General features: G+C 37.8%; 1 protein-coding gene across 14 annotated transcripts in view; it reads left to right on the forward strand.

Moving 5' to 3' along the window:
• HMBOX1 (homeobox containing 1) overlaps window positions 1-26,084 on the forward strand; it is a 174,430-nt gene extending 148,346 nt beyond the window's left edge. For 5 of the 14 annotated variants that reach the window (XM_032143947.2, XM_032143950.2, XM_032143949.1 and 2 more), the window contains 5 exons: window positions 18,210-18,292; window positions 20,202-20,297; window positions 21,774-21,868; window positions 22,110-22,181; window positions 23,842-26,084. In XM_032143947.2, the coding sequence (XP_031999838.1) occupies window positions 18,210-18,292; window positions 20,202-20,297; window positions 21,774-21,868; window positions 22,110-22,181; window positions 23,842-23,979 (484 nt within the window). In that variant the 3' untranslated portion in view covers window positions 23,980-26,084. The other 9 variants (XM_032143952.2, XM_032143962.2, XM_032143956.2 and 6 more) reach the window with 7 other exon arrangements.
• The last annotated feature ends 255 nt before the right edge of the window (window positions 26,085-26,339 follow it).

Here is a 26,339-nt window from a genome sequence, read left to right on the forward strand (position 1 = left end):
ATAATGTGATTCTACATGCTCAAATGTGATTCTACAAACCTAACTGTCCATTTGTTCATTCATTCAATGAAGTACTTAAGGGCTGTGAGGCAAAGTGCTAGGGATAGAAAGAATAGATACATTTAAGGGTGAGAAGAGTGAAAGGAGTAGATCTGAAGAGAAGGTTTTGTCAGAAGTGTTGGAGGCTTCATGGCCTAGGAGAGTGACTTCTAATGTAGTCTTCCCTTACTAATCTTTCAGCAATTTGGGCTATATATTCCTTTATCTTTGGAAACAGATGTGTCTCTGGAGCATTAGCGTATGTGACTGGGACACAAAAGAATAAGACCTGGCTATTGCACCTATTCTAGTCTCAAGGGAAGAAGGTAAAGTAAGCCTTCAAATCTCCTTATAGGTTTTTCAACCCAACTAAACAAGAAGGAAAGAGAAGCAACAACTTGGAAAAAAGCTTTGACTGGATGCAGGAATAAATGTGAGAATACCTAGCAGTGATAGGTAGAAGCAATAGAATATAGTGGTTAATAGTACCAGCTTGGGGGCCAAATTTGTGTGGAAAGGTTACTTATTGCTATAATTTTTAATGAAAGTGGCTTAATGATGACCCTGTATTTGGGTGTATCCAGGAACATGCAAATTAAATGCTAATGAAGGCAAATGAATACCTCTGTTTGTGTTTGTAATTAAAACTATTGCATGTTTTATTTTTCTTATGGATAAGTATATTGAATATGTTTTTTGTTATTAAATTCTGTTCATGTTCATCTTCAGTGAGCAATATAAAACAAAATCATTAGTAAAGCCTAGAACCCTGTGAAATTATACGGAAAATACTTTGTTTTCGTTGTTTTAACCCCTGTCAGTCTCCAAAACAGCTTTAAAAAAATAATCCAAAATATTCTCCCAGGCAAGGAATCAGCATTAAAAATTTTAGCTTGAGAGTATCTCTTTCCCCCAAATTTAAGCATCTAAAAATCAGGTCTTAGAATAAAAGTGTGTCTTCATGAACAAAAATAGCATCACAACCACAATACTGTAACGAACCAAAATTATACCATAGTTTTAAATTTGGTGTCACTGCTGTTAACCTGACATGTATATAATCTGAATTAGAGACATGCATCTCTAGTAACCAAGTGGATTTTATTCAAGGATGCTATACATCCTGGGAGAATTAGCATGGAAGAGACAAATTAGCTTGTAAAGCAATTTCTAGAACATTGCTTGAGGTTTCTGTAATTTAATTTTCTTGGTCTTTACTGCATTTTGGAATTCTTCCCAGGACAGTTTATTAGTACATAGACTCTGGTTTCAGTCTCTTTCCTTTCTCCTTTTTACTTTTAATTTTTTCAGTGAAGGTTAAGACTAACAGTTCCAGAAACTAAATTCTATATTTAACTGCAGACTGGGTGTGGTTCAGACAACTGCAGTGCAACTTGCCTAGTGTTTTGCCAGTCATCAAAACCCTGACCTGCAAAGAACATTCCTTTTCCTAGTCTTCTGACTCTGAACTATGCTGAGTGATGATATGACGATCTGTAGTAATACTTTTCATATGTGTAAATAAAGACAAAAGAGACTCATAGGTTCAAGCTTCAAGTGACTGTGAAAGATCAGTTTCTTCTATGTTCTTTTATAGCAATCTCTGAATAATATTAACCCTGCCCTATTTTCCTAGTGTCACTTCCTGTTATTCTTTTATTACCTTTATTAACCACTGTGAGATTTTTAAAATATTTACCCAGGAAGCTCTCTCCACTTCTGCTCTCGTTTCATGAAGATATGTTTTCATTTAGTACATTTTTTCTTCTTGTTTGCTTTATATAATTTGAGGCTTTCTTAATTGTCATTTAAAAACGAAGAAATAACTTCTAGTAGGATTTCCCCCTCTTAATAAAACACTCTACCTCTTGAAGAGAATCCTGTTACTTTGCAAAATGCAAAAATAATCATGTTTTTCTTCCTTAGCAGTATCCTCAGTTTGTTATGGCATTGTGATAGTGATGCTATTTTGTTTATATCCTTCATTATTTTGTATAATGTTCCAATATTTATATCACTTATGCAGAAATCTATGGAGTTAGAGACCCTTCTAATGTCAGTAAGATTACACCTAGCCAGAGAAATAATTAGAGCAGAAATACTTACAAATCCTTTCTAATATTGCTCTTCTGAAAAATTAAAACCTATCTGGATGTTTCTTTGGACAGCAGCTTGCGTCATGTGAACAATAAGTGACTTTTGCTCTTGTTGTACAAAAAAAATATAAATTGCATCTACTGACCACTGATTCCATTTAAGCAGTTGAGGTGTAAGCTGAGAGCCTTCCTTTGATTTCATTTACCTGTATTTGATCACTATTACTGCAAAGAATAAGGAAGTGACCCTAAAGATCATCTAGTTCACTTTGCTGTTTAGATCAAGAACCCGTAATTCAAAGAGACTAATTAACTTGGTTACATTCACAGAATAAATGAGATTAAGTTGCTTATTTTGAGACCTTACGGTTATGGGAACCGTAAAATATGATTTGAAGAATAATTCTACTCATTGAACTTCTCAGCCCTTTATCTTCCTTAACTTTTATGTGGTAAACATTTATTGACTGTTGCTAAGGTTTAGACTAAGAATTGGGACACAGAGATGAGGAAGACAGAAGTCCTTATTTCATTTAACCCAAATTTCTTCTCTTTGTACTTCTTGTTTCTCTTAGGCCCCATTATTATTATTATTATTAGTAGTAGTAGTAGTAGTAGTAGTAGTAGTAGTAGTAGTATTTTGCTTTCGTTCCTAAACTCCTTTCTGTATCTTTCTCTTCCTCACCTTCTGGTACTTTAGTGTGCCAAAAAGACTTCTATTTCTTTTTCTTTTCTTTTACACTTATTTCTTTTAAGCACACCCTCTACCCTCCAACTCTGTTCTTAGTTTTGTTGATTATAATGTAAAACCGAAGTATATGCTTTAGTGTATCTTATATTTTCTGAATAAAGTATTAGGTTCCAGTTTTGTTTTGTTTTTTTTTTCATGTAAAAAGCAAATTGGTCAATACCTTTTTTTTTTTTTTTGAGACGGAGTTTTGCTCTTGTTGCCCAGGCTGGAGTACAATGGCGTGATCTCAGCTCACCACAACTTCCGCCTCCCAGGTTCAAGTGATTCTCCTGCCTCAGCCTCCCGAGAAGCTGGGATTACAGGCATGTGCCAACCCAGGCCCAGCTAATTTTGTATTTTTATTAGAGACGGGGTTTCTCTATGTTGGTCAGGCTGGTCTCGAACTCCAAACCTCAGGTGATCCGCCTGCCTAGGCCTCCCAAACTGCTGGGATTACAGGTGTGAGCGACGATGCCCAGCCGGTCAATACCTATTTTTAAAATCAATTAGTAAATGTTATGTAATTTCTTAAAAGGTCCTTCAAGTTATTAAAATTATATCACTCTATGATTCTAAATAATTTCCTGTTTTTGTGTAGAGCCTTTGTTTTTTCTGAGATTCTGTGGCTTTGGATAAGAAATTATTTCCCACCCTAGAATTAAATCTTTGGAAAATAACTGATTCTTAGCATAACAACATGAACAGACTAACTTCAAAAAACAAAATCACGTCCATAACTAAGCTCTGGCAGAAGAGCAGTTCTTCAGGACTGTGTTTTAATGCATATTCTCATGATCTATCTTAATACTTTGTTTAGCAATCAGCTTGGATTGTGGTTCCCTCAGTTTTTATGGTTATGCATTATAGAAATGAAATATCTTGAGGTTGCTGCAATCTGAAAATGGAAAGAAATTATTGTTCACCTACCTTTTTATCAGTCTAGGTAATTAGAATTACTTCCTTCTTCCTTATAAATGAGAAAACTAAAAACTCACCTTCCTACTGCTTAGAAGAAATCACCTTCTCTTATTTTTCAGTTCATCTCTAAAACTTGTTTCAGTGCCTTACAGTTGCAAAAATACTTACATTTCATTTTCTTCTTTATTATGTTGCTGCTGAATTGAGCGAACTAGCTGAGGATATCTTCTTCATATCTCATATCAAAGAGCCCATGTGTCTGACCAAGATGGTGGTTATATTTGGATAGGAAATTCAGCGAATGTTTTTCCAGCTTCTTTACATTCAACTCTGATAGCTTTGTAGCAAGTGGCTAAGTCAGTGATGATGAATTTATTAAGTAGAATATCATTGTAAGATGACAGATATGGCCTATGTAAATTTGAAGAAAATGTAAATGAAATAATGTTAAGCAAAAGAAGAAACAGTATATTATTATAACAATGTAAAAAGCCATAAATATCATAAATATCCAAAGATAAATATTGAAATAAATAAATAATTTACCTTATATATTTAATAGTCTGTACGTTTTTTCTCTTGTCATTTTTTTTTTTTCTGATGACATAGTGGTTAAAAACACAGACTTTGGAGTTAGAACAACTGGTGCTCCAGGCCCTACCCCCTTACTCACCAGCTATGTGTCCTTATGGAAATTGCTTGTTATAAATGACTTTAATAACCACACCTATCTAATAGGAGTACTTTGGTATGGCTTCAGGAACATACCTTTTCTAATAGTGTTGCTCCTCAACACTGTGCCCGTGCTGAGGAGTATGGAAAGATTAGCTCCTAGCCCCGGCAGGCTCAGTCCACTGGAGGAGTCAGGTTAAAAATGTCACACAAGAGATGTGTACCAAGTACAGTAAGGACACAGGAGAGTGGTGCAAAGAAAGGAAACCCTGAGGTGACAGTGGAATGGGGTCCTGGAGAGTGGTACAGTTTCAATGGGGTGAGAAGAGGAAGAATGACATGGCCAGCAGTGGGAGCAGCATGTGCAAAGGCACAGAGGCTGGAAAAATGAGGCTGCTGAGTGTCTGCTCAGTCGGGTGGGAAATGAGGCTGAGTGAGTAGGTTGCAGCCAGATTGGGAATGACCTTACGTTGAGACATTTGCAACATTTGTCTTTCTCAAAGCATCCTATTTGTATCTATGTGAAGTATGTTCTTTTAATAACCAAAAAACATTTTTCTTAATTGGTTTTTGGGGTTGGTGCCACTTTTCTCCCAGATATAAAACAGAAGTAATAACTCTTTAATGCCAATGATTCAAACTTTTTGGGGGATGGGAGGAGGGGGGTGGATTTTCTGTTAATATTTGTAAAACATCCTGGGAATTAAAAAATTGAAACTGTTTTGAAAAATCTTTCTAGCCTTCCTTCTTAAAGACAGAAGCCTAAATAAGATTCTCCTTTCTACATGATGAAGGAAACATCTTGAAATTCCAGTCATTTTCAATTAGAAAAAAAAAAAATCTTTTGATCAATTTTTTTTTTCCTGCTGATTTGTGTTACACAGGTACATTGTTAACAAAAATTATAAAATTCAGTTTTTCTTTAACTGACTTCTATTATAAAGGTGCATTGCTAGGATGAAAATTTGGGCAATATCTTTGCCAGAATGAATTATTTCACCATCTGCTAAGTAAAGTTTACTTGGTATTTCAGTGGTGCAGTTGTTATGCTCCTTTGGGCTAGGGTTTGGTTATACTCGGCTGGTCTATAGGCTGGCATAGTGCTGTGTGTAAAGTCTGATATTACAGAATGTCACTTGAACTTGATTGAATATTTAAGAACATCCTATAACTTTAACAAAATTAGAAAATGTTACCACCCTCTTTCCCCCACCATATATGTTAGACTCAAGGTGGGAGATATGGTAGTGCAGTATTTTCTAATTTTGTTAAAATCGTAAGGCATTCAAATCAATTTGATGATTGATAATAATAATCAAAAGATTTAAAGTGATCCAATCAAAATGACTCAAAAAACAGGAAAATTACTTTCGAATGCCTCAGTGTTGTTTTCCTTAGAACATTATATCATTCTCACCCATTAAAAAAACATTTTGTGGGAGCAGAGTTGAGTCCTTTAAAATGTGATGTTTGTCCTGGCCTGTAATGAACGAGGATGTAAAACATGCACTCCGCCCTCCCTTAGGCTGTTTTGCCATCACCGCAACCCCTGGCAAGCTGGTCTTCCTTCCTCTCTCTTCTGATGTCATTGCTGTTCTAAGAGAACATGCTGGAAGAATACACTATAAATTTTGGAATTAATTATGCCGGAAGTTGTATTTTAAAAGGAGTTTATCCTCTTTTATACTCCATATGGAATGACTTGGGGGGAACATAATGAACTACACCTCCTGTATCTCTCTACAAATAGAAGGCAGTTCTTAACATTTATATAGACAACAGGAGCCTGGACATGACCTCATTTCAATCCATTAGACTATTTGAGGAAAAAACAACAAAACTTTCCCACTTATTGACAGGTAAAGTTATCCCAATCCATTTCTCATAGCCAGTAAGAAGATGAACTGTGCTTAAATGCATTTTAAAATTGGCAAATTATACTTCCTGGTTCCTTTTTGGTCAAACAGAAATAGCCAGAAGAGAAATTATCATGATGTTTTTGAGGCAGATTAAAATTTTTCCCTATCCTCATAGAGATGCTTTGCTAGCAGTTTCATTTTGTACAAATGGCATACCCCTTATTTCTCTAGTCCCCAAGCCAATTAAACAGGGCAAAAGACCCCATGTTCCTCATACAATGTTCTGTGGCCGCAGTTTACAAATAAATGAAGCACAGTTAGGTAAATACTGGTGTTGTATATAATGAGTGACCAATTAAGCATATGATTCATCCCAGAGCAGAATTCTAGGCATCATATTATAAACATTAATACCAAGGGAGATCAACTTATAGACGAATTGGAAAATCTTCACAGAAAACTAGTGAGCCTTCAAAAACTCAAGCAAATATTTATTGAGCTTCTACTTTGTACCAATCATTGTAATAGATACTGGGCAATACAGTAATTAACAAGACAAATGTGGTTCTGGCCTTAATGGCATTAAGAAATCATTATTGTTTTAAACATTCACAACATGTACAGAGGCTTATATATGTGTTTGGTGTTTGAAGATCTCAGTTGGTAGGATCTGAACTTGTTGGTAAATATCCAAGTTTGGTTGAGGAAACTCGAATGGACTGTGTTAGTTCAGTGGTAGGAGGCATCTAATAGTGGTCGTAGAGTATACTTTGAAAACCCAGGAGTCATGATTATAATAGTGTCTCATCCAAATAGTCTATTTAATTGGTTCCTACTTTGACATGTCATCCATTAAATTAAAAGGCCAGATTAAGCTATGTTTCTGTCCTTCTTGACACTATTATGTAATTATCATCATCTTACTAGGTTTGTCATCAAAATATTTTTGCTCTGCAGTGTGACTGTAAAGGAATTTATTTAGCTTGTATACAATTGGTAAGATAACTTTCCAGCTTGGTCAGTATTAATATAAGTAGCACATTTTTTGGTCAAATGTTATCAGAATTAATTTGGCTTTTCAAAAGGCAATTGAGGGCCAGGCACGGTGGCTCACACCTGTAATCCCAGCAGTTTGGGAGGCCGAGGCAGGTGGATAACCTGAGGTCAGGAGTTTTAGACCAGCCTGGCCAACATGGTGAAACCCTGTCTCTACTAAAAATACAGAAAAATAGCCAGGCATGGTGGTGCACACCTGTAATCCCAGCTACTTGGGAGGCTGAGGCAGGAGAATCACTTGAACCCGGGAGGCGGAAGTTGCCGTGAGCTGAGATTGCGCCATTGTACTCCAGCCTGGGCAATAGAGTGAGACTCCGTCTCAAAATAAAATAAATAAATAAATAAACAAACAAAGGCAATTAAGGACTCATTTATCTATATCCTGGTAGTTTGATTGACTCCCACCTAAAACAGCAGCAAACCTAAGAAAAAAGAAGTAAAAGTCTAGGTTTAAGAAAAAGTAATAAGTACCCATGTGTACAAAGTATTGTGTTTCTCCCTCTGCCTTCAGAGACATATCAGGATAATCCCAGACCAATGCACCTCTGATTCTTAAAAGAATCTGTGCTATTCTCCATGCTTAGTTTGCTGCTTGTTGAGAGAAAGAATTTGGATTGATCCCTGGGAGGACCAGTTCTCATTTTAGATATAGACAATAGCCTTTTAGCAAGAGGTAGTCATTTTGCAGAAGCATAGTATTGATCATAAGAAAAACCATGCAAAAAAACAATGGATTGATCCTTATCAATCCTGTTCTGTTGATCTCCATGTTATAATAATTATTGGTCAGTCGTGTCGGGTTTGTAAGTGACCAGTTTATAATTCAGCACTTTTAAAAAAAAGAATAGGCTCCCTGCCTTGGGACACCTTGTACACCAGGAATAAGAAACTTAATTCTAGGTCACCTTACAAACCTCTTTGGTAAACCTACCTCCTACCAGTGAAGGCTGACAAAACAGAGAAAGCAAGATGCAGCTGCCATCTAGCTAAAGTGGAGCAAATGCAGGAAGGAGTATACCACTGCCAGTGCCCTAGGAGTTTGTGAACTGGTTAAGTGCAGTTTACTCAAATAGGAGATGGGACTTAGGTACCACTGTTTCCACTGGTATGACCTTAGTTGTCACTTGCATTTGGTCGTTTCATTAGGAAACTAGGAAATCCACAGACTAGCAAAACCAAACAGTGCCCTCTTGTGCATGTTCTTTTTCTTATTTAAATAAAATGGAGGGCTAAGCAAATACTTGCTAAATTCAGTGGTAGTCAAAAGACATGTTTCAGGAGAAATACTGTTTCTCAGTTGTTTTTCTTTAAGTTGGTTCGAATTTGTCAGTTTTACTGTTTTTGTGACACCTCTAGAAAATTATCTCCATTCTTTTCATGGTCTTCATAGACATGATTAAAAGATAATACACATTAGAAGGATAACCAATTGTTACATAGTAATAAGACTCACACCAAACCTCTAATATGGTAGGACTTCATTTAAGGCTGCATGTTTTAGGACAAATGATAGCCTGTATTGTTTCAAAGGCTCAGTAATAGGATAAAGTGTACTAAAAACTCACCTTCTAAATCCAGTGTTATGCTTGACACCTGTTTATCAATTGGCAAATGGGGTCTAGTGGCAATTAGCATGCTGCAAGTAAATGAAACATTTAAACATAGAGCCTTTGCAGTGAAGGGCCTGGGGAAAGGAAAACTTTATGTGAGGGCACATTTCTTACATGGTGTCCATAATTCTTATTCTCATGTATGCATTTTTTTCTTTTTTAAACAAGAAAAGCATCCTACCATCCTGATAATGATTTGGAAACTTTGCTAGTGTCTGAAGAGGCACTAACTCTTCTAAGATAGGTTAACTGTGCAGTAGACAGACTTTTAATGGGTGTTGATGTTGTTTCAAGTGAGAAGTCCCAGGGTTTATTTAATTCTCCTCTGCTCAGGAAAAAAGGAAGGTCAGTGTTACGGTTGTGTCTCCAGAGCAATTAGATTTCCTTTCCCAAAGAGGAAAAGGCAAGGCTAGATGAGATGTAACTGTGGTCCTTGGGCTATCATGAGTTTCTTTCTGATACCATCACATCTTTGCTTCCGAGAACTCTTGTGACATTAACAGTAACTTGGTCTAGGTGATCCATTGATACAGAGATTTTCATTACATATGTTAAATGAAGTCGGAAACAATACCATGTCTTAGCTGAGTAATGGCTGTTCCTGAGCCACTGAACTAATAAGTCAGGAAACCTGAGTTATAGGTCATGTGACCTTGAGCAAGTCAGTTCTTTCTGGCTCCTCATTTGCAAAGTTCATGTCCTCCCCTGCAAAATAAAGAAGGTTTCAGCTTAAAGGTCTTTGATTCTTTGTCAGATCTGCTCTGTGTTACATCTAAATCCATGTGTAATGAGCTGTGTTATGCGATTCCATAGGCATTTGTAAATTAGGCTTCAAGAATTCACTTTCTCATGTGAATCACTTCCTAGGCCAGTACTAATTTTTCCGTTTAGAACTCTCTTCTCTTTTCAGGGGCTGTTCTATTTTAAAACCTTAAGATGCTGCAAAGTCGTGAAAAGTTACAGCTTCTTCTGTAACAGAACTCATTTATATTTTAGCTTATGCTCACACCTTCTAAAAGGTTGATATGGACAGAGACATTATTTATTTTATTAAGTCTGCAGAGTTAAAAATAAGCTCATCTGTAAAAAAACATTAGTATAGAACATCTTTTGTTTGTTATACCTCAGTGTGTTTGCAAAACAAACTTTTAAAATACAAATTGGTTTGTTGCTAAAAGTTAGCATTAAGATAGGCTAAAGTTTATTATTTAAGAATAATTTTAATCTAATTCCATTTTGCTGATAATTTAAGACAGCAAACTTTATTTTCAAATAATGCTTTTCCAAATTATAAAATTAGCACATGCTTAATATATAAAATTGGGGGATGCACAAGAAAATATAAAGAAAATTAAAATACCTCTTAATACTACCATCCAAATATGGTAATTGTTAACATTTGGCATATTTCATTTTAGTCATTTTTCTGTGTATTATGTATACATCTACATATCTTTTTAAACAAAAGATGGTTATGCCAGATATGTAGTTTTATACTTTCTCACTTATATGATCTTTGAAAACATGATTTTCATTGACTAAATCCATTTTAAGAACATCCTCTTATTTATTACCCAGTCCCTGGTGGTTAGATATGTAAATTGTTTTGTTTATTTCCAGAGATCATTTACCACATAGATACTCTCAAATAGGAGATGGGACTTAGGTTCTAAAGTATGTTTAAAGCTGGTTTTTTTCCTTCTTCTGAAAGAGTAATCTTTCTTCTAAAAGCAGGCCTTTCCTGCCCACTGCCCAGTAAGTTTACTTGGTGATGAAGAAATACACACTGAATTGTAGTTAGTGGGAAATGTCTGGCAATCCTAAAACCTTATTTTGGATAACTGAAATGGTGAGGTTTAAATATCTCTTTAGCAGAGATAGTTCACATGAAGGCACAGAAGAACATGTTCATTTACATGGCATTATCCCTTGCTTGGAGAGTCAGTCTCTGTCTTTTCTATATGCTCACGCAGACACAAAAGGAGGAATTATTTGGCTGCAATTTTTATAGACTTCAGTGTTATTGAAATGAAAGTGGTTCAAGGACATTTCCATTTGTTACTAGCTTATGGTTTCTCATCTCGTGTAAATTATTTTGCCACTTTTCATTTTAATTCTTTGCTGTCATTGTCTGGCAAAAGATCATTTGGTTTCTCCCTGTGAAGACGTTCACTGATCACTCAGCCGACAGTGTCCTTTGTAAAAGTGTAGTGCCCTCCGGATTTATTTTATCACTTTTTTATTGCTACCCGTGGACTTCTGTTTATGCTTCTTTTCTGTTTTGTCTTAGAAAATGTTTAGGGCTATATACATTTCATATGGACTAGAAGTATGTTTTGAGCTCCAGAGTTTCATTTCAGAAACAGGTCCCCTTTAGAGCCCAACAGCCAAGTTCTCCTACAGTTTATCCATTTGGTAACAGAAATTTCTAGTCCTTCAAAATAATCTAAAATGCTGGAAGGTGAATAACAGTGTGAACCGTTCCTAGGGCTGTCTTGAATGTGTTTTATCACCATTCCAAAGCATCTCTTGAATCTCACCTTTCCTTTCTATGTCCAGGCCTCAGTCTACTTGAGGCCTTCTCCACAGCCATCGTCATAGCTGCCTAACTGGCTTCTGCCTCTAGTATCAGCAGAAATATTGCCCTATAAAAATAAGTTTGATCTTAGAATACCTCTGCTTTAAATTACAGCTCCCAGTTGCCTAGAAAGTTAACTCCATACCCTTTAAAATCTGGACCCAACCTTTCACAACCCCCTGTCATACACTGTGTATTCTAGCCACACTAAACTCCTTCCCATTTTCGGAACTTTGTAAGCTCTTTCGTGACTCTTTCACTGCCTTTGGACATGGTGTTGTTTCCTCTGCCTGACAGCATTTCCCTGTACCCGCCCTCTCTGCCCTGAAAACCCTTGCTCTTTCTTCAAGACCCTGCCCAAATATACACTCCTCTCTGCTACCACAGTACTGTATTCATAGAACTAATACGATTTCTTTCACAATACTTCATAATATCTTTACACACCTGTCTCTCTTGGTGACTACTTGGGGAAGCTTTGTCTGGTTCACCTTTGCCACCATTTAGCCAATTGCCCGGTATAAACTAGGACTCAACATTTTTAGGTGATTAAAATGAATGATTAATTCAGTATATTCAAAATCAGAGTTATTAGATCTATTTCCCGACTTCGTTGGCAGCTCATTTTGGTTATGTATAGCTCCGAAATGAACACAAATATCAAAAATAAACACAAATAAAAATATCTTAGGCTAAAACCACCAAATGTACTTAGAGAAGATAATTGTACAAAATGGCGAAATCCTCACTTTCTCCTGAGATAGTCTGAGTTTTACCAAAAGTCTTAACTGAAACCTCTGTTTTCTGTTTTCACCTTTGTTTCCTTTTCCCATTCATTTATTCCCTAATGTATTCATTTATTCAACCATCTGTTGATTTAGATACTTACTATTATATGCCACGCATATTTTTTGGGCTTAAATACCTCCTTTTGTGAGTAGGTAGAAACTATAGCCATCTTCCTCTTGATGCTTCCTTTTTTTCTGAGCAACTACTATATCCTCCTTGTCAGAGCACATGTGAAAGAGACTCAGAGGATTTTAGTTGACATTAAATTCAGATATGTATATAATGTAGTGTGGTCCTAGGGTGGCCATATAATTTATTGTCCAAAGTGGGACGCTCTGGGGGATTAAGATGAGATTTGTTAATAATCCAAGATAACAGCACTATCTCAGGCAAACCAGGGTGTATGACCACCCTTATGTAAGCCCTGTAGTGTAATCAGATCACATCACTAGTTGCCTTCTGTTTTTCAAGTATGTCTTAAGTTTTTATGCCTTTATATTTTCGTCTTTACTGTTAGTGTTGCCTTTGCCTCTCCAATGCCTGCAGCCTGCACACCACTCAGAAGCCTGCCCAATTCAATGAGCTTTCCCAGATCAGCCCAGTCCATAGAGATATCACCCTTTTCTGAATTTAACATGTTGTTTTATACTTAATTAGAAGCTAGATGCATTTTATTTTGTCACAGTTATGTTTTGACTCCTTTTACTATTTAGCTTTTTTATATCTTCTTCTCGAACCATAATCAGGGCCCATATTTTGAAATTACTCATACCCCTGAAGTACAATGCCTTATGCATAGTCATGTAATACATAGTTGTTTGCTATTTTATTTCCTGGTCTACCTTTATCTTCAAAAAACTTTTCTACTTATATCGATATTGTGTGTCTTTTCTCACAAAAAGTTTTAAGAGTTTTGTAGTGAAAAATCTTATTACTTTTTAAACTTAAATATTTACCATAAGGTACTATAAATATCATTTTATCAGTTTAGATTATACTGTATATCTTGAATTAATATTTTTTAAACATTGAAACATTACAGAAATCGAGAAAGAAGAAAGTTGTGCTAACAGTCCTTTGTATACACCTCCAGCTGCAGTAGCACGTTTGAATGAAAATTCATACTTTTTAATAGGCCTACATTTCTTAATTACAAAAATAACAGGTCTTTAATAGAGAAGAAAGGATTAATTAGTTACCAGGCTTAGAGATTTAAAACCATATTGAATCAATTCTTATTTTCTTTAGCCTTTGATTTGGAAAAAGTTACTGATTTCCTTTTTTACTCTGGTCTTCTTTATTTTATATAGTTAGATCCTAAAAATACAGATTAATTTTGATCTTTAATTAAATTTAATTAATTTTAAACCTTTTTAACTCAGTACAAAAAATTATATATACCATGAATAATTGTGAATTCTAATTTAGCTTCCAGAGATAGCATGGCTTTATCTATTTGTCACAAGAACAGAAATCACAATCCTAATATTTTCTAGCTGGTCCAAATACACTTTCCAAACATAAATAGTTACAGAGTTGTACTGATCATTAAACTAGTTCTTAAATATTGTACTGTCTCCCCCAAGTTCTCTTCTTAAAAAGTAATTTATAAAAATAGCATGTGTTTATTTCAGAAATTCAACAGAGAAGCATATAAGGCAGAATGTCAATTTTTTAAAAATTTTTTCTTATTTCTCCAAGAAAAAGTGAAAATCATTCTTAATTGCCACCAATGTTTTCCTGTTTTTGCCCCCATCCCCAACACTCTCGATTCTTGGAGATAGTCATTGCTAACCCCTTAGTACGTACCCTTCAAGATCTGTTTTGCAATACCTCTTTGCCCTCTCTTGTTAGCAGTTCATTTACTGTGAGATCCATTTCTTTTGGAGGCCCCCACACTGGGTTGGTGGTGCCTTTGTCTATCATTATTGACTCGTCAACACTATCATTAGTGAGGAGTGTGTGTGAGGATGAGTCAGACTTGTACCCTGGCATCAGGTGGTTTTCAGTGTAGTAGAAGACAGATGTATACAGTGATAACTATAATACAAGATGAAAGATATGTAAGAGAGGAACAGATGAAGTGCGGTGGGATTCGTAGGGCAAAGAAAATACCTTTGATTGGCCAAGAGGTGATATTTGAGCTGTACCCTGAAAGATGGATAAGATTTGCACTGCGAGGTGGGGGAGGCAAAAAGCTGATGTACTTGCAAGAGAAAGGCACAGAGATGCAAGGAGTTTACAGAGTTATTCCATTTTCCTAGGTGGCAGCATGCTTATATGGGAGTAGCAGATAAAGATGTAGAGGTTGTTTGGGGGGGACTTTGAACACCTCTATAATAAACCTTTGAGAATTTCTGAACAGGATAGTGACTAGAGATGTGCTTTAGGAATATTAATCAGGCATTGGAGGGGGTACAGTGTCATTACAGGCTTTGCAGTCACTTGGAAGAAAAGGGATGTCACAATGAGGTACACTGGCCAAAGAGCTATTGCTTAAAAGGAACCCATAGGTCTTAGCAACTACTGTATCCCATCAAATCTAAGAAGGCCTTGATTGTAAGACACACCTTATTTGACGTACCAGTAAGGGAGACAAAACACCACCAATTTTAAAATGCATCCTGACTTCAGAGAACACAATAATGAAGAAATATGTATTATAAAAACAGTGAAGTAAGATCACTGTATGGGCACAGGGAAAAGATGAGATATGCAGGAAAGAAAGGAGAGAGTTGAGAAAATGAAAGGAAGGGGAATGAGGTCAAAGACAAAAGCGGAGAAGTTGACCTTGAAGAGGAGGAGAATGCATGCATCTTCCTCTGCCATAAGACAAATGAATGAGTAATGCTCAGAACAGTGTACAAGTTGAGAAGCCAAGCAATTAACTCATATTAAATAATCTCTATCTTCATAAGAGAGAAAGCAAGGTCATCTGCAAAAAGTGACAGTGGTCAGTTTGAGGGCTTGGGGTAAGAGAGTATAAAGTTTTCAGGTAAGTGGGGCAGAAAAGATGGGATATGAAAGGCAATTGGTTAGAAAAGACCAATAGAATTCCCAACAGAAATGAGGGTCCCAGTTAAGGTTGAAAAATGTGGATTTATTAAAAAAACCAATTGGCCCTATTTTATGACTTTGTCCAGGAACACTTGGTCCCCTGAGAGAAGGATGGAAGAAAATAAATGGAAGTTGCTTTCTGCAGGGTAGGAGATTGGCTGGACAGGTATGGTGGAAGGACAGAAAAGCTAAACAATCTAGTTTTTCCTAAGGGAAGTTGCTGATTTCGCATGCCATGGAGTTCAGGCTAAGAAATGAGAGGTGAAGCCCAAAGAGGAGAGATAAACAGAGATTGTTTTTGTTTTTGTAACTGGTGGGTGGGGGGATTAAGCAGTTAGAGATAATAAAGAAAGTGAAGAACAAATTATTTTGAAGAGGAGGCATAGGTAAATACAAAGTTGACTGGGGAATTTCAGAATTTAAGATCATGGAGGTAGAATTCCAAGGGTTAAGCCTTGAAGATAAAGTGTTGTCTTTCTAGAGAACAGATGGGAGTATATCTCTGTGTATCTTGGAAACCTCTAAGGCACCCCGTTTATTTCAGTATGAAGTCTTCTTAAGGAACAGACAAGGGTCTTCACAAGCTGGCCCCATCCCACCTTTCCAGGCCAGTATCTCATCATTGCTTTGTACAAGCCCCACGTTCTAGCCACATTTAACTCTTCTCTATGCCCAGAGTCCTCAAAAGCTTTTATCTACCATTTTGCCTTTGCACATGCTGTTCCCTTTTATATAAAATGCTCTTCCTCCTCTTCTCTGCCTTGCAACCTCCTGCACATTCTCTAGATGTAACTCAGATGGCACTCCTCAGTGACGCCTTTCCAAGCTTCTGCCAACAACACCGAATATGCCTTCATCCGTGCTCCCTCAGTGCTCTGTCCATACATCCTATGGCATTTCACCACAGGGTATTGACTTACATGTCTCTCTCTAGTAGACTGTGAACACTTCAGAGTCAGAAACTATATCATCTTTCTTTACCCACAGTGACAAGCACATATTATGTACTTAGTATCTGCTTTTTGTTTTTGTTAAATTTTGTGTAAATGAACTCATCCAGTATATCTCAGAAGTTATGACCTGTGCATTTAGGTCACCTGGAAATCTTGTTAAAATTCAGATTCTGATTTAGTAAGTCTGAGGTGGGGTCTGAGATTCTGCCATTCTAACTGGCTCATAGGTGACAGCCATGCTGTTAGTTCTCAGAGTTAATCCAGAGCATCTCAGCCTAAGTAAACAGGCATAGAGCAGAGACAAAAGCCATTAGAAATGTGAAAGTGGAGCGATTATGAGGGTAGTGACTTGGAAAAATCCTCAGTATGAACACTGGAGTCCCAGAAATGATAGGAGAAAATCACGCAGGAAGAGATGCTCAAATAAAGCAGAAGACCGTGGTGGAGGGTGGCAGTTGACAAGACTGGGAGGATATAGCTATATGACTTAAGTTTTACAGAAGAAAAAGGTGGTTAGGTGGGGGCAGCTGCTGTGAGTCAGGACTGCATCAGATGAAGTTAAATAGATAAATAACTGCAGTGAAGCCATGCCCTCCAAGGAGGAGTGGGCAGTGAGAGGAGGGAGTAGTGTTAGGAGCTGGGTTTGCAGGTGATCCTCAGGAAGGGCTGGGGCCTCCAGTGCTATTCACAGTAGGATGGCATTTCCACCAGTGCAGACAGGAGTGCTGGAGGCATAAGAAAGGCTGGATTATGTGGAAAGGGAAACCCCTGAAGAAATGGTAGGTGCTAGAATTTGACAGGGGTCCATTTCCTGATTGGAAGTTTCCAAGTTCAAACCATGAAAGTTCTCCTTTTCTTTTTTTAAACTCATGGGTGACTGAAAAAGTAGCATTAATAAGCATTCTATTCCCACATGCAGTCTGATGGGTCTGAGAATTCTAAGGATGGGTTCAGTAAATTTATTCTTTTTTTAAAGTACTATTGTACTTTAAAAAGTACAAAAGTAATACATATATTTTTAACAAATGAAAATGTTTAAACTCCTCCCACTAAGCCCCCTCCCCACAAATCAGTAACTGGTATTTAAGCTTACTGTGTAGTCTTCCAGCTTTCATCTATGCAAACTTATGTACACATAGGAATTTTTAAATTCTGTAATGGTATTTTCATATTATTATTGGTATAATACCAATATTGAAAATAATGGTGTTTTCAATATTATTCTGTGGATAGTTTTCCTCATTTAGAAATATGTCATAAACATCCCTCCAGGTCAGTGGACAGAACTCTAACTTATTTTTTCCTACTAGTTTTAAATAGCTACGTATAAGTATAGATATCCCATAATTTGTTCTGCCATTCTACTGATGGATACTTGAGTAATTTCCAATTTTTGCTACTACAAACAGTTGGACAATAAAAAAAGTCCTATTGTTACCAGTGCCTAAATAATATAGCTCCGTGACTTGAATCAGTCACACATATCAAAAATAACTTTTATATCAATGACATCTTTTAATGAAGCACAGCAGTATGTAGACCTGTTTTGTCCCATATAATAGCCAGTAGTCACATGGAGCTATTCAAATTTAAATTAGTTAAAATTAAATAAAATTCAAATTCCATCCCTGACATTAGCCTCCTTTCAAGTGCTCAGTAGCCATTTGTGAGTTGTGGCTACCATACCGGACAGCATAGAAGATTCTGCTCTCACAGAACATTTCATTCGACAGCCTGGATGTAGACACTTGAGTGTGGCATCTTACAGAATATATTTTTCAATGAGTTAGTGTTTTAATGAGAGTATGTTTGAAAAATAAAAACTTTGTGTCTGTATCGGTTGCCTCTGCAGTTACTTCAATGAGAATCAATACCCAGATGAAGCAAAGAGGGAAGAAATCGCAAACGCTTGCAATGCAGTTATACAGAAGCCAGGTAAGGTCGCAGGCACAGCCTTGCTCTGCGGTGCAGCATAGCGCTTGGTTACAGATTGGCATCTAGGACACTTAATCTTATGCGTGCCTTGGCATGGTGCTCCCAGCTCAGTCTGTGCCATCCTTCCGCAGGTGGCCAGTGCCCTGTCCTGCTCACACAGTACTTCTGAGGGATGTTTTTATGGTACTCAAAATCAAATGCTCACATAGGAGAGTTTTCAAGGAGTGACCCTACATGAGATATGAGACCTTGAAATTACTATTTTTTTAATGTGTAGATTTCCTTTTCTAAGAATTTAGCTAAAAGATATGAAATAATGTTAAAGTTTTAAATATTTAAGCAAGCTTTGTCAATATAAGATTAAGATAGAATTTTTTAAAACAATTGTTAAAAATTGTAAAATGCTATATTTCTCTTTGGGGAAAGAATTCTTTTTCTAGTTAATTTCTATCTCCTTTCCACATTGAGATGACTTCTACTTAGCTAAGAAAAATTTAGGGCAGTACCATTTTGAAGTCCTGTTGTTCCAAAGTCAACAAACCCACTTAAATATTTCAAATGTATTTTCTTCCTTGTGCTAAAATATTATTTCACATTTTACAGATTTTGTTAAACATAAACCATTTTCAGTTAATAGATCCAGTTGATTTCCATGTGGCCAGTTATTTTGATTGGCCTAAAGGCTACATACAAAAGTATCAATGTTTTATAGAAATTAAGCAGACCTTCATTCTCCCTCACCCAGAAGCCAGACTTCTAGCAATGTAGACCCTACAAACTGCTCCAGTGACACACAAGTGAAAGGAATCTGTACCCTGTTTCAAACATGCCAAAAGTCCCAGCCCTAAAGCTGTGCAGAAACTTGAACTCTCCCTGGAACATTTTGCCCCCGTATCATCAAGGCCCTAACAAACCTGCTTTCTGGTTTCTTCACCCACTGTGGATTAATAGCCGAAAAACAAAAGGAAAGGTGAGGAGGGATTGTTACAGGGGGGTCTGTATTGGCAAGCATGGTACTATCCATAAAAAATCACATTGGACTTCAAAGATGGTAAATCTAAAATGCAATGTAAATTGCGCTATGTAGTCCAACCCAGTTAGAATAATGGACAGTCATAGTGGCCTTCAGCCTTCAAGAAAACATGTATAATATCCTCTGTCCTAAGCCAGCAGGTAATTAGTTAACATAAGGCCTTAAAGATGTAAGTAAATTTCTGTTGTCTGGATACTTGATAAAGAATAACTTATCTTGGGTTGTTGTGGTGGCTCACACCTGTAATCCCAGTATTTCGGGAGGCCAAGATGGGCAGATCACTTGAGCCCAGGAGTTGGAGGCTACCCTGGGCAACATGGCGAGACCCCATCTCTACAAAAACCACAAAAGTTAGCCTGGTATGGTGGCCTGGGCCTGTAGTCCCAGCTACCCGGGGGGCTGAGGTGGGAGGAGCACTTGAGCCCAGGAGGTCAAGGCTGCAGTGAGCTATAATTGCACCACCGCATTCCAGCCTGGGTAAGAGAGTGAGACCCTTTCTCAAAAAAATAAAAAAAGAATAACTTATTCTGATACAATAATGGTAATTAAATGAAGCCCCCATAGTACTGTCACATGAACGTGGATCTGACACCCTAGCCAACTGACTTTGTGGAATTCTCTAATATTATGTATGGCTTTCCGAATTGAAGCATGTTGTGTTACTAGTTGCTGTTTTTGTATTCATTTGCATATTTATTCATTCAATAATTGGGGTGTGTACATGGTACCAGGTAATACTTTAAAAATCCCTCTGCATCTATAGTTTTGGCAATAAATGTAATCAAAAACAACAAAATAAAAATATTAGCCCTTAAAACTAGTTTATTCTTGGATCCCAGATATAGATTATCTGAATTGTATTGCATGTATTCACAGGTAAAAAACTGTCAGATTTGGAAAGAGTTACCTCCCTGAAAGTATATAATTGGTTTGCTAACAGAAGGAAGGAGATCAAGAGGAGAGCCAATATTGGTAATGTATCAGTGAGGCTGCTTTTCTCTTGTGCAGCAGTTGTGAACGTCATGTTTATATTAAGATTAACTTCAGTTTAGAAACTGCAAGTCTAAAGGATCCTAACTTCTTTTTTTTTTTTTGAGACGGAGTTTCACTCTTGTTGCCCAGGCTGGAGTGCAGTGGCACGATCTCGGCTGACTGCAACCTCTGCCTCCTGGGTTCAAGTGGTTCTCCTGCCTCAGCCTCTTGAGTAGCTGGGATTATAGGCATGCGCCACCACACCTGGCTAATTTTGTATTTTCAGTAGAGATGGGGTTTCTCTATGTTGGTCAGGCTGGTCTCGAACTCCCGACCTCAGGTGATCAGTCTGCCTCGGCCTCCTGAAGTGCTGGGATTACAGGCATGAGCCACCATGCTGGATCCTAACTTCTAGGCCTAACAAAAATTGCCCTAATGTCTTTCATTGTGTTTTTAATAAACCACAGTTAGTATTATTTACACTATTTGTAGTGTAATGGTAATGACATTATTATTTATAAAACTCATTGTTCTTAAAGTTCTAGAATATAGAATTAGACATGGCCCCTGAGCAATTGATTGCTCTTGTGGTACATTTGAAAGATACTTGTAAGATCTTGAGAAAGGAAATGTAATACCCAGAATTGCTTTATTATTACTGGACTATGACTTAGATATTAGGAAACAATTGATTAATGGTTTGGAATGAAAGAGACTTAATAGACAAGGAACGCAGCAGAAGGCGGAGATAAAGAGCACTTAAGAAATATGAATTCTTGATGTAGTCATTTATGTATATATACACATATCAAAACATCACTCTGTACACCATAAATATATACAATTTTTATTAATTATATTTCAATAAAACTGAACAGAGAAAACAAAAATGCCAAAAGTGCCCTGGAGGGAACTATGAATACAGCTGAAAAAGGAAGAAATAAAGGATTTTTTCCCATTCAAAACTGTAACAGTAATAAATAAGAAATTTAAGTTGGTGAGTCAGGTGGGATGTTGGTTTTTAGCTTCTAAAATTGCATTTCATTTCTTCCATCCAAGTACTAACCAGGTCTGACCCTGCTTAGCTTCCAAGATCAGATGAGATCGGGCGCATTGAGCGTGGTATGGGCATAGAATGCATTTCCTTTCCTTTCCTTTGTAAATACACTTTTTATTCATTAGTACAGTTCTCATTATAGAACCCCAAGATAGGAAGACTGTTTAGTTAGTTAGCAAGTATCTATGAAGCGCCTAACATGCACAGCAGCAGAGACCCCAGAATGGCAAATGTGTGCCTCCCCTGACCTACATGCAGTTGAATTTCATCCATCTTACAGTCTAAAAGAAACAAATGTAGAGAAATATAGGTTCTTGTTTAATTACATTCTAATTTCCTTAGCACAAAAATTCATTCAGTGTTCCAGCCATTGTGATAAGCTAACAGATAATTTAGGGATCTATTTGCTTTTTTCGAAGAAGCAGCAATCCTGGAGAGTCATGGGATAGATGTGCAGAGTCCAGGAGGCCACTCAAACAGTGATGATGTCGACGGGAATGACTACTCTGAGCAGGTAAGCCCCTGCGCAGCTGGGCGAGGTTCTTGGTGCCTGAGCAGGGGGGATAGTGGGACAGCTTAGTTCCATGGGTGTGGCTGATGGGGTGGGGGAGGGGAAACAGTCACTGTCCCTCCACTCTGCTCCTGTGTCTAGTTAGATTTCATGTAATTTGAAAGGAATGTGGTAAGATTCAGTTGTCCTGTTGAATTTGTGAGAAATCGTTATTCACCCACATGGATTTATTGTCATACAACAGGATACTTGGCAAGTACGCAATGGGGAGGAGGAGGAGGGAAGAAGTTCAGAGGGAGGCAGAGAAGCAGAGAAGGTAGAAGAAGAGAGGAGGATCTGATCCAAACAAGCAAGTTACACCATTCACGACACACACTCAGTGTTTGAGAAATACTAGGGGCAGCTGGACCCCATGCCTAAACATGTACCAACGCAGGGCACGATGGAAGGCCCCACTCACTCTGGCCCCACTGCAGTGGGAACCCTCCTGCCCAAAGGAGTGGTTCTTCCAGAGTCTCTGGCACACTGACACATGCATCCTCTCATAAGTGCAATACCTGCATGACTCTTCACCTCACCCTGATTTATTCTGCATTGCTTTTGGGGAAAATGTATTTAATTGTAGCCACTGCATGGAGTAATTCAGTAACTAAGACCGTGGGAGTCCCTCCTTGACCCCCACATAGATGTTGACAGATTTCATTAAAATTTTGATAGGATTTAAATTTCCATTTGGAATATGCAGAGAACGCATGGTACCTTCCCTTAGACCACAGCAAGAAAACTTCTGCTCATTTTTCTGGGGTCTGTGCTTTTTTCTTGCCCCCCAGACAGCTCATATAGTCCAATGTGTTCTTTAACAGCCTCTGTTTACCACACACCTAGAATGCATACAAGTGTGTGCTGATCCCTTTGTAAATTCTAAAAACTAATCTGTAAACATCAGAAGGAAACAATGATGTCCACACTTCCAAAGAACTACCATTTTTTTCCATTTAGGACTCTAGTTCATAGCCCCAAGAGAATATTCTGTAAGTCTTTCTGTTCGGAAACATTCCTCTTATTTTTCAATCTACCCACATAGATGGATCATTTCCATCTTTTTTTACAGATGCCCTAAGGGCAGCACATTCCATGTTTTGTTTGTTTTTTTCCTTAAGGGACTTACCCTTTCCAAAGCTCTTTGATACAGAGTTCCCCTGAAGATGACAGGTGAGAAACGTACCCCTTATTTGTAACACCATCTTCAGTGCCTGACGTACATCCTGCAATGCCAGCTTCTTTCACAGCTTTATTGTTTAACACATTGAGCTGCGCGGGGAGGACAGCTTCACACTTGTTCTAGGTAAGACGCCTGCCGCTCCCCTTGCACAGCTGCCTCCAGCAGGAGAGCTCAACACCTTCCTCCCCTTTCTCCCATAGCCATTTCTGGCAATGACACGTGTCCTGTTGTAATTGAGAATTCTTTTTTTCTTTTTTTACAAAAATGCATTTTCTATCTGTAAGATGTAATTGTAAGTTCTGTCTAGTTTTCTCAGTTCAGAGAGGGACCATGAATTCTAATAATCTATTTGTAAGAGCAGCAATCTGGAATTTAATAGCTCACTAGTATGGCCTTCAGTGATTAGTGCTATATTTGTTACAAACAGAAAGATCCAAATTGTTGGTTTTATATCAATCACTGCAGGTTTGATCATCATCACCAGCAATCTTATTAATAGAATGAATAGAATTCTCAGTGAGGAAAAACATTTTTTGTGCTTTTTACTTGTTGAATCATAAAATTATCAACTGAAAATCTTTGGACCCATATCCATTCAGTGTCTACTTAAATACAATTTACCTCTATTTTATCATGAGCCCCTCCCCCAGTTTCCTCCCACGAATGTTCTGCCTCCCCTTGCCCCAGCATGTCTCTCTGTGACTAAAGAATTCTTCCAATCCACTAATAACATTTCTTATTTCTGCACATCTAGGATGACAGTACGAGCCATAGTGACCACCAAGACCCCATCTCATTAGCTGTGGAAATGGCAGCAGTCAACCACACTATCTTGGCATTGGCCCGACAAGGAGCCAACGAAATCAAGACAGAGGCCCTGGATGATGACTGATCAGGGAGGTTAAACATGACAAGTTAACTTAGTTTAGATGTAGCACCTTAGCAGACTTTCCTCGGTCCTTAACATGTGTTCTTACAGTATAACTTGCAGTTTCTTGTATGTCAGGTAGCCGTTAGGGTCTTGTTCTGTGAAGATGGCATGGTGCCCTCAGCCTTTGCATATACTCTCTCAGTATTAATTCCCAGTAAATAATAACCAACCAACCAACCAACCAAACTTCCCTCTCCCAGCCCCCGAGGCTAGAAAATCTTGCTGCTCCGTCTTAGCATTCCAAGAAAGTGCTTCCAGGTATTTAGATAGCCCTCAGTTCTCAAATATTAGACTACGTGTAAAATCTTGGGTACCTTTAGATTCTTGTAACACTAGTTTGTACCCCCTTTTCCTTCCCCAAGACTGATAGGATGCAAGCTGAGGTCGTGGCACAGGAATGACAGACACCATTTGGGGAGTATCCGCAGAGTCAAAGGAACACTAGAATCCCCACCTCAGCGTGAGGATAATTGATTTCCAGCTGCAATAAGCCGTGCCTCATTATAGCCACACTGTGGCTAGATTATACTTCTTTGGGTGCTGTGCTAAGAATGTCAATGGAAAAAGCCGATCTCAGATTTTGTTTGAAGTTAACATGCCTGACACAGACATCCTTTCCTCTCACAAGCTGTGTGACTTAGTAGATTAAATACTGCCTTCTGCCTTTGGGACCATGATTAAAAACAAAGACAAAAACCAAAAGTCATAAAAAAAAACCCAGCTTGAGAGCATTGGAAAAAAAATATGAGCTGAATGTCTAATGGATGCTAAGTCCAGTTTTCAGAACCACTGTACATTCCGCGGCACAGTTAGCAGTGCCTGCCTGGAAAAGTTTTGGAGGTCATCGTGGAAGTTGCTTTGCCTCCTGTCAGTGTCCCCTTTCCCTGCTACCAAAAAAGTCTTTCAAGGATGGAGCTAAGGTCAAAAAAGAGTGAAAAAACTTGCAGTGTTTGTATCCATTAAACGGAAGCCCTCTCAATCTGAGAGGTCACTAGAGGACTTCGTAGTGGGGTTGTGCTGCCTATCACAGATGCAGACACTTGCCCAGATAGGAGCAGAGAAAAGCAGGGGACGTTTCCTACTCACATTGTGGCTGTATGAGAACACGATGGGACTGCTTTGCTGTTCTCTTTACTCTGTCCTTGGAGAGGTGTGAAAAGCTGTATTGCTACAGGCAATTTATTTAATAATTGGAAGCCATATTGATAATGGATGTGGTAATATTTGTAAAGTTTAATCTACTTTAAGCGGCAGTAACTAATGGAATTTTTTTCCTTGATCACATATGTAGCACTTTTGTTACTTTTTAAAGATATTTATATTTGATAAATCTTTTTTTCATTTTGAGAACTCAAAATACCAAACAGTGAACTTGCGTTCTAAAGTCACCCTGTGATCACCTTGTCAACTAGTAGCAAAATGATGAACTATTCATGCATCAAAGAAAATTACATCTGCTGGCCTTGTATGAAAATGATCTCTTGGCATCCCGATTAAATGACACACTGTCACTGTGGGTAAGAGGAAAGAGCCTTCAATGTAGCAGCACAGGGTGCGTCTGAAAGAGGCACAACTGCTGTGGATTTTCTGCCTCGCTCCATCTCTCCTGTGTATAATGAAGCCTTGTTTAAAGGGGCATGTGGGGCTGGATGTTAAGCAGGGCTTCTTTTTGTCCATTACCTGAAAACAATTTCTAAGATAAAAGGAAGGTGCCATTTCCTTACCTCTTCACCCATCCTCCTCCACCAAATGTATTCAACTTAAAACTATGAGAGAGAGAGACTGAATGACCTTCCTCAATTTTCCCTTTTTCATTGAGGAGATACTGAATATCCGCCAGTTTCTAGTTGGTCTCCTTCCACTTAAGGCACACGCTGACTGCATCATTTCCTTATCTGTTAATCCTGCTTATGTGAGTGTGAGGAAAGTCTTTGAGAGGGCATGAAAGTGCCACCTTATATATGTTTGTGACTTTAAAGAGCTATATGCAGGGCCTGGTCCTGCTTTTGTCCATAGATTTCAGGGGGAAAAAATATATGTACTTTTTTCAGCTTCCAAGCATTGAAGTAAAGTGGAGCCGTCTCTTCTGTTTTACTATATTACTTGAACCAACAAATTCAAGAGTAGCATTTGTTATTCTCAGGAATGAGCCTCCCACCACCACCCCCCCCGCCCCACCAACTCATATTCTTTCTTGGTTTATCTTTTTATTTCAATTAGGAGATTGCGTTCTCTTTCATTTTGCTTAGAGGAAATGTAACATATTCCCATTTTTGTGGAATTTTGACTGCTTATTCTCAATTGAATCAGAAAGTACAAGG

This window comes from Hylobates moloch, unplaced genomic scaffold (assembly GCF_009828535.3).
Source record: "Hylobates moloch isolate HMO894 unplaced genomic scaffold, HMol_V3 SCAFFOLD_22, whole genome shotgun sequence".
NCBI lineage: Eukaryota > Metazoa > Chordata > Mammalia > Primates > Hylobatidae > Hylobates > Hylobates moloch.